Below are 9,603 nucleotides of genomic sequence, written 5' to 3'. Positions count from 1 at the left end.
CATTGCAATAAAGCAAATTGAATTGAATTGGGAGAGAGAGAGAGAGACAGAGAGAGAGAGAGGTGAACCAACATTCAGAACAGTGACTGATGAACTAAGGGAAATGAAGTAGCGCCATAAAATTTCAACTGAAAACCACTTCACCTTGTTCTCCCATATTCTTCATAAAGAACATATCCTGTACAATCCCATTCAATGCAGCTGAGACACATATTGTACATAGATCTATTTTCAGCTGGTGTGGTGCAGTATCTCTCCACTGGAGTAACACTGAGGGTCTCCTGTGACTAAAGTGAACCCACAGGGGACACCAGGGCCTATATGGGAACATGTTTTGTTATTCACGGCGCCACGGCCTTTGATTAAAAGCAGAGCAAGAAGACACAGTTACCATGTTACCATGGGTCTCTCACCTGTGGAATTAATTATTGCTATGGCGATGAATGATGACACGTCATGTTTCCACTGATTTGTAGATAAACAAGCCATGCTGCAACCTCTCTCAGATCACACTAGCCCAGGATTCTAACCAGGTAGGAACACCACCTCTCCTATAGAGATTTTGTTATGTCTCACCATATGTTACTGTATGTCTGTCTGTAGAGTAATATCTCATATTTGTACATGTCGCCTATTGTGTGCTTTTGAATACTTGCGGCCATAGATTTAGACTTAACTCTTACTTTTATTTTAATACACGTAGACTTTAAACTGTTTTGAAATTGTTTTTCCCTTACACTTTTCCCCAGTAGGTCGTGAAAGACATTGTCCTCCTATCAGCACCATGCCAAGCCAACTCCAGAGTGCCATGGACGCACTTATAACAGTTTTCTACAAATACTCCGGGAACGACGGAGACAAATTCAAGCTCAACAAGGGAGAGCTGAAACAGCTACTGAACAGTGAACTCACTGACTTTCTCATGGTAAAAAAGCTGTTTAATATTCATCATTTATCAATATCAATATATGTTGACATTATTTTGGTATTCTCTTCACCAGACAGTGTTTAGCAATTGAAAGGCCCAGAAACACTATTTAATTGTTAATAAATGTATTGGTCACATGCGCCAAATACAACAGGTGTAGACTTTACCGTGAAATGCTACTTACTTACGAGCCCATTCTCAACAAAGCAGAGTTTAAAAAGTAAGACAAATATTTGCTAAATGAAAAGGAAATAGTGAAACAATAAAAACATTAACGAGGCTTTATAGTAGCAGAACCGGTACCAAGTCAATGTGCAGGGGTGCGAGGTAGTTGAGGTAATTGAGGTAATACAGTAGGTACATGTAGGTAAGGGTTAAAAGTGACTAGACAATCAGGATATAATAAACAGAGTAGCAACAGCGTATGTTATGTGAAAAATGTGAAAGTGTGTCTATGTGTGAGTGTGTATGTGTGGCGTCTATATGCATGTGTGTGTGTGTGTGTGTGTGTGTGTTTATTTTTGTGTGAGCGTATGTAGTGTGTGTGTGTATGTCTGTGTGTGTTGGAGTGTCAGTGTAGCATGTGTAGTCTAGTGAATGTGCATAGAGCCAGTTCAAGGAAACTGTAAAACACAGTAGCATGAATAGAAAAAAACAACTGTATCATTTATATTTATATTAATCTGTTTTAGCTGTGTGTTGAACCTCAAATAAGAAGCTAGCTGTCTTGAATTACAAACCTTCTTGTGCCATTTAGATGAAATCATAACAGCATTCATTTCATGATGAACATTAGTGATATTTATGCTGTACTTATGGATATGTTCGGGGGCTTTTTGATGCTACTTGATTACCCATTGAGACTTGAAAGATGAATTAGACAACCAAATACATATTGAATTTATCCGATTCACTCATGTCAGGATTGTACAAATCCATGTGGTCTGTTGTGTTCATTTGTTCCAATTATAGACCTACTACACAACATTTACATGATTCTTAGAGACGTGGCAATGTTGTTTATCTGTTCTTCAATATGCCTCAGTGGCTAGAAAGCATATAATTACACTCTTAGAAAAAAGGTTTCCAAAAGTGTTCTATAGCTGTCCCCATAGGAGAACCTTTTTTGGTTCCAGGTAGAACCCAAAAGGGTTGTACCTGGAACCAAAAGGGTTCTACCTGCAACCAAGTGGGTTATTCAAGGTGTTCTCTTATGGGGACAGACAAAGCAGAACATAGTTGATTAAGAGAAGGGTAGAGTTATCTAGTTATCCAAAAGGGAAGGCAAGAAGGAAACATCAATGCAAAGGGACCTGATTTGACATTTCTCGTTCTACATTACGCTGGATTAGTTTAGCCGCTGTGAAGTTTTGATTTCTGGTTAAGTTGAGTGTAAGTCTCTTGCTTTTGTACTTTTGTGAAAGCAGGCAAGATAGTAGTTACTCTTCACTGCCCTGTCTGATTGTAGTAGGTTGTTGTAGATAATCTACCATGCTGCAGTGGCCGTGATGGTGCAGAGGAGTGGGCGTGTGTGTGTGCGTGTGTGTGTGTGGGGGGGGGTTGTTTTGACCAACTGGAGACATTTTGTTAGTCCGCAAAAGGTCAAATGCTATTTCTAGGGGTTTAGGGTTAAGGTAGAATTAGGGTTAGATTTAGGGTTAGGGTTAAGGTTAGGTTTGGGGGTTAAGGTTAGGGTTAAGGTTAGGGAAAATAGGATTTTGAAAGGTTATAAATTGCGTGTCCCCGCAAGATTAGTTAAACAAGATTGTGTGTATGCGAGTGTGTTTGGGGAGTAAACCTGCCTGTCTGTGTTCTAATGGATGAGCCTCATACCATGAGAGAATGAGTGAGGGGTTGTAGAGACAAATCTCTCCTCCCTCCTTTTTTTCTCTCTACATCTTCTCCCTCCCTCTGATGGAAGGAAGCCTCAGGTGCCTATGCATCATCACCAGTGACCCACATCACCTCCAAATATAAACTTGGACTACTCTCTTCTGATGTCACTAGTCTCCACCCACCGACGTGCCTCTGACAAGTATAGAGACGGTGTCCTGGTAACAGTCGAATACACATTCAGGACACGCCACAAATGGCACCCTATTCCTAATTTAGTGCACTACTTGTCAAAGTGCCAAATACTGACTTTTCACGTAAATTTCAATGAGATTTGTACAAAGACAGTCAAGCTGTGTGTGTGTGTGCTACATACCTCCATTAGCTCCATGTCACTACTCTGTATCACAGGCTGGCTTGGCTTGACTGACAGAAACCATCCAACGGTCACCATCTCTCTCTCTCACACACACACACACACACACACACACACACACACACACACACACACACACACACACACACACACACACACACACACACACAAGTGCACATACACACCTCTGATGGTTCTCAGCTTATGGTTCATTGATTATCGCCAGTGTCACTCTGGATTCCAGTGGACATTGGCTGTGTGGTGTGGTGCCCTGCTGTGCTGTGCGGTGCCCAGTCAGTGCCTTTGGCGGTCTAATATCCGGGATGGGGCTCCAGCACCATGAATCCAATGACTCAGAGCCTGAGGCGTCTCTCCTCAGATCTCCCCCATCTCCATCTCAGATCTCTGGCTGGGAGATTGACACAGGGCCTAATTGCAGCCTGCTGTCATGAGGGGACTTGTTTATTGGCCAAGCAGCTGAATCCAGATCGGTCAATGGGCGACATGAGACATGATTCAGTATGGTCTATTTCCTGTCGAGTAGAGTGGTAGAGTGAGTCGGAGTCCTGGAGTAAGCTCAGTGGAACAGAATACATTAGAGTTACAGTATAGAATATTTGCTGCTGTTCAATTGTTGTTTTAATTATGAGATATGCCTATATCTTTAGACTCAAAATGATGTTGATCTCAAGGACTGTCAGTCCTTGCATCCATAGATCTGTATATTCATTGGAGAGTGGTTACATTCCCCTAGCCCCATCCTTCAGCTTATCAAGGTTTAAAATGATTTGGTTGGTGGTTAGATCTTTGATTGACTGATTTAGTGATTGATTAATTGTTGTTTCTTTTCATTTCCAGTCTCAGAAAGACCCCATGCTGGTGGAGAAGATCATGAATGATCTGGACTCCAACAAAGACAACGAGGTGGACTTCAATGAGTTTGTGGTTCTGGTGGCGGCCCTGACCGTAGCCTGCAACGACTTCTTCCAGGAGAAGCAGAAGAAGAAAGCCAACTAACAGTTAAATCCGAAATGGCTTCCCCTTGCCTATTTAGTGCACTTCTATTGGCCAAAGCCTCATAGGGCTATGACAGGTCTAAATAGGGCTCTGGTCAAAAGTAGGGCACTGCATAGGGAATAGGGAGCCATTTCAAATTGGCCCGTGGATAGAAATAGAATTAGAAACCAACAGAGGTAGAAAGTAACGAATTACAACCACACCCATCATGCTGAACATTGAATACTGTGATCACTTCTCAATTCCCCATGGTCTCAGTACTACTAAAACCACTACACTATATGTTTGTCAACAGCAGAAGGAGATTAGACTAAAGTCGAAATCATAAATTAACATACTTTTGCTAGAAATAAGATACTTCTGTCCCTCTGACGCATCAAAACAGATGATTTCAAACATGGTGTCACACTACCCTGAGTGCCAGACTGTTTCAGCTCTTAACAACACTTCTGGCTAGAGAACATAACCACAAAGATCTGGCTAGTGAACATAACCACAGAGATCTGGCTAGTGAACATAACCACAAAGATCTGGCTAGTGAACATAACCACAAAGATCTGGCTAGTGAACATAAACACAAAGATCTGGCTAGTGAACATAACCACAAAGATCTGGCTAGTGAACATAACCACAAAGATCTGGCTAGTGAACATAACCACAAAGATCTGGCTAGTGAACATAACCACAAAGATCTGGCTAGTGAACATAACCACAAAGATCTGGCTAGTGAACATAAACACAAAGATCTGTCTAGTGAACATAACCACAAAGATCTGTCTAGTGAACATAACCACAAAGATCTGGCTAGTGAACATAACCACAAAGATCTGTCTAGTGAACATAAACACAAAGATCTGGCTAGTGAACATAACCACAAAGATCTGGCTAGTGAACATAACCACAAAGATCTGGCTAGAGAACATAACCACAAAGATCTGGCTAGTGAACATAACCACAAAGATCTGGCTAGTGAAAATAAACACAAAGATCTGGCTAGTGAACATAACCACAAAGATCTGGCTAGTGAACATAACCACAAAGATCTGGCTAGAGAACATAACCACAAAGATCTGGCTAGTGAACATAACCACAAAGATCTGTCTAGTGAACATAACCACAAAGATCTGGCTAGTGAACATAACCACAAAGATCTGGCTAGTGAACATAACCACAAAGATCTGTCTAGTGAACATAACCACAAAGATCTGGCTAGTGAACATAACCACAAAGATCTGGCTAGTGAAAATAAACACAAAGATCTGGCTAGTGAACATAACCACAAAGATCTGGCTAGTGAACATAACCACAAAGATCTGGCTAGAGAACATAACCACAAAGATCTGGCTAGTGAACATAACCACAAAGATCTGTCTAGAGCAGAAACAAACTGGTACCCAAGCTATTGTCACATACCCTGAGGTGATATCACAATAACTGTCTGCTTGGTTAGTTCAATGATTGATTCATTCTGTCATTCATCCACCTTTTTATTGATTTTTGCAATGTATTGTAACTATCAATGTGTCACATCTTGCAAAGAGAGGGGGGGGGGGTTATTTCCTGTAAGTCAGAGACATACTTGAGAATGTTCCTTCCATTCTAAAATGTGCTTGTTTCATGAACCCTTTCTGTCACTTAATGATACATTTAAATCTAATTACAATTGCACAAGCATGTTTATTATTCATTATTCATTTGCCATCACATGTAAATGATTGACAGCATATAATCATATGAAAATGATTCGCTTGACAATATTTGTTTTATATTGTGACAGTAACACGGCATAATAAAGTTCTAGTCCCCAAGACCTTGAGTGTGTGTGTTTTAGTCTGCGAGTGTGTGTATGTGCCTGTCCTGTGTGTCCTTCCCCATCACTCCTCTTTGGTGGAGTCTTCTGAATATTTCTCAAGGAGAGGTTGTGCTGTGCTTTTGGATGGTCTCTGTATAAAGCGCCTGGTGATGCGTTCGATGACGCATGAGGATGATGACGCAATCCCCATTAACCACCTGGACCTTTCACCACCTGTCAGTCAAAGTGACTCATGACATCCCAACTTCAGAAGAAGTCACAGTGGCAGTTTTTCCTTGGGGATTCATAAAGTACATCCACGCTAGAAAGTGTAGAAGAACAACATTTTATTTTGACAAATGTCATTTTAACCCCTAATCTGAACCTGAGCTTTTACACCAACCTTACACCCAACTCCTGATCCATTAGAAGCAACAACGCATCTTTAGCTTTTTAGAAAAGCACTATAGAAGAGCAATGTATTGTTAACAACAACGACATACTGTATACAGTACCTGATTAATGATCTCTACAGTCCTAACAGTATCCTCTGTTGTCTGAGCTGAAACCATAACATTTAGAATTAGTAGTCTTCCTTTATTTCTTCAGGTGCCCAACCCCCTCTCTCTACTCCAACACAGAGATCTGTTATTGAGTATCCTGAAGGAAAAACATTCATGAGCCATCATCTACGTACGCACGGATTCACACGCACACACGTGCACACACACGCACACACGCGCACACACACACACACACACACACACACACACACACACACACACACACACACACACACACACAGAAAGTTAATTTCTATTTTCTGTGTGATTGGTTGTAATTGAGCGGGATAATGAGCCTGTCCCCCCTGGAGGAAAATTATGTGATGATTATCTTTTTTTTGTGACAGCTGTAATCATAGAGACTTGGAAACTTTACTTATTTTTCTATGATTCATAGATTCTGTTAAAGAACTTGTAGTCGGTGTAACACCATTCTTATCTTTTGTTATTATCAACCCCTTAGAGTGATGTGGGGTCTTACAGTTAAAGTTTGCTGTTGTGTCATCTTTCCATTGGAAGCATGCTGAACTAGTACATGCATTGCATAGCTTGTTAATCTCTTCATTTAATATGTGTGTACTGTAAGTGACTATAAGAATAGTATTTTTTACATCATGGTTTACATGAACCATCCTTGTGTAACACGCACGCACGCACGCACACACACACGCACGCACGCACGCACGCACGCACACACACACACACACACACACACGCACACGCACGCGCACACGCACACGCACCCTTCCTTTTGACTGCTGTCTCTCCCCATCACATACACACACACACACACACACGCACCCTTCCTTTTGACTGCTGTCTCTCCCCATCGCACACACACACACACGCACCCTTCCTTTTGACTGCTGTCTTTCCCCATCACACACACACACACACACACACACACACACACACCCCTTCCTTTTGACTGCTGTCTCTCCCCATCACATACACACACACACGCACACGCACTCTTCCTTTTGACTGCTGTCTCTCCCCATCACACACACACACACACACACACGCACACGCACCCTTCCTTTTGACTGCTGTCTCTCCCCATCACATACACACACGCACACGCACTCTTCCTTTTGACTGCTGTCTCTCCCCATCACATACACACACACACGCACACGCACCCTTCCTTTTGACTGCTGTCTCTCCCCATCGCACACACACACACACACACCCTTCCTTTTGACTGCTGTCTCTCCCATCACACACACACACACACACACACACACACACACACACACACACACACACACACACACACACACACACACACACACACACACACACACACACACACACACACACACGCACACGCACCCTTCCTTTTGACTGCTGTCTCTCCCCATCACACACACACACACACACACACACACACACACACACACACACACACACACACACACACACACACACACACACACGCGCACACGCACACGCACCCTTCCTTTTGACTGCTGTCTCTCCCCATCACATACACATTTCTCTCTCACTGTCAGAAAGACTCTATTTCTTTAGTGGCAACATTTATCTCTTCCTCTCCTTGTCCTTCTCTCCAAACCCTGATCGGACCCTCAGTCTGTGACATCTACAAAACTGATCATGAAGGGCTTGTTTTGCCATTCAAACGTAAACTACAATCATCTATCACTCCCCTCCCATCATGTTATGCTTGGGATGGGGAGATGGAGGGTTGTGATGGTAGATTTTTCATTTCACAGCCAACAGCCCGTCACTCACACTGGAATACTTTCAGATGGTTTTTTGGTTTTGGTATTTGTGTTTGTGTTTGTCTCCATGTCTTTAACCTCACAATGGGGCTTCATAATGGGAGGATCAGCTCTTAGTGGTGTCTATAATCTGTTGTAGATATGTGATCCTTCTCTTTCTATTCCTGAATCCTAAATGAAGACAAAGCCTGATAGGGTACTTATTGACTGTGTCAGCGATAGTTGCAACCAGGGTCTATTTAAATCCCAATGACCAGGGATCAGCCATTTAGTATTTTGTAGTATTTTATTAGGATCCCCATTATTTACTGCTAAAGCAGCAGCTACTCTTCCACAAAACATAAAACGTTACATAATACAGAACATTATTAGACAAGTACAGCACAAGGACAGAACTACATAAAAAGCCATCGGTAGGCTGCTGCAGATACAGGGAAATGTTTCCTTCACGGAGGACTAAGGACTTTATGTTCAAAGACACATATCAGCCCATTAGAAAAAGACACACAAACCACAAAATCCAAGGTTGTCCTTTACAGTTTCTCTCCATATGCCCTTAAAATAATGTAATGAGGGAAAGAGAGAGAAAGAGAAAGAAAGAGAGGGTGAGAGTGAGAAAGCAATAGAAGGAAAGAGGGACAGAGGGAAAGAGGGAGAGAATAAGTGTGAGATATTCCTCCCGGGGGTTTTGGATGGAAAGAGAGACGGAGAGACAGAGAGACGGATCGTTCAGACGTTTCCACACCATAGTGCTCTAATTCAGCGACAGATGGAAGATGATGCTCACAAACAACACGTGAGGCCGAGCCTCCAGGACACTTTTCCAGGACAAGTCGGTATGTTCTGCCAAACAGCAAGGTCATCCCCTGGGGCCTAATGACAGGCAGAGAGAAAGAGATGGATAGTGCCATAATAGAAATCAAATGAAGTAGACTAGGCTATTAGAAAGAGAATCCCCATTCGAATCTATCAGAGCCATGTATTTAGACTAAATATCACTTATGACGTCCCTTGTGATTCCTGTTGTACTGACTTTCACTTCTTATGACTTGTTTAATGCAGGAGAAATGGGACAGTTTCCATTGAGAGGTCATTGACTGATGACATTGAATAGGAAGGATTGCTGCAGTTTTTCCACCTGCACTAAAAGGTCAATGTGATCATGGGAGAATCAAGGCACTATATAGAGAGAAAACAACTGATTGTTTATCTCAATTAGAGAGTATATCTATTCAAAATTTAAAAAATTATAGAATAGAAAGAATTAGAAGAACGTTTATCGTCCTTCAACAATGTCAACAGGAATCATTCCTGTCCTAAGAGGGGATCGGTGAGGCATAAAGGACCAT

At 42.0% G+C, this 9,603-nt stretch overlaps 1 protein-coding gene across 2 annotated transcripts; it reads left to right on the top strand.

Moving 5' to 3' along the window:
• The first annotated feature begins 504 nt into the window (after window positions 1–504).
• Window positions 505–5,964, top strand: s100z (S100 calcium binding protein Z). 2 transcript variants are annotated; one of them, XM_029659000.2, is made up of 3 exons: window positions 505–533; window positions 750–925; window positions 3,996–5,964. In XM_029659000.2, the coding sequence occupies exons 2-3, from the start codon at window positions 785–787 to the stop codon at window positions 4,152–4,154; spliced, it is 300 nt and encodes a 99-aa protein (XP_029514860.1). In that variant the 5' UTR covers window positions 505–533; window positions 750–784; the 3' UTR covers window positions 4,155–5,964. The 2 variants fall into 2 exon arrangements, with proteins under 2 accessions (XP_029514860.1, XP_029514861.1); XM_029659001.2 differs by having other exon boundaries at window positions 518–533; window positions 753–925.
• The last annotated feature ends 3,639 nt before the right edge of the window (window positions 5,965–9,603 follow it).

The sequence above is a fragment of the Oncorhynchus nerka genome, linkage group LG4 (genome assembly GCF_034236695.1).
Source record: "Oncorhynchus nerka isolate Pitt River linkage group LG4, Oner_Uvic_2.0, whole genome shotgun sequence".
NCBI classification, from domain to species: domain Eukaryota; kingdom Metazoa; phylum Chordata; class Actinopteri; order Salmoniformes; family Salmonidae; genus Oncorhynchus; species Oncorhynchus nerka.
The sequence above is the reverse complement of the archived record's forward strand: the minus strand, read 5'-3'. Positions and strand labels throughout refer to the sequence as shown.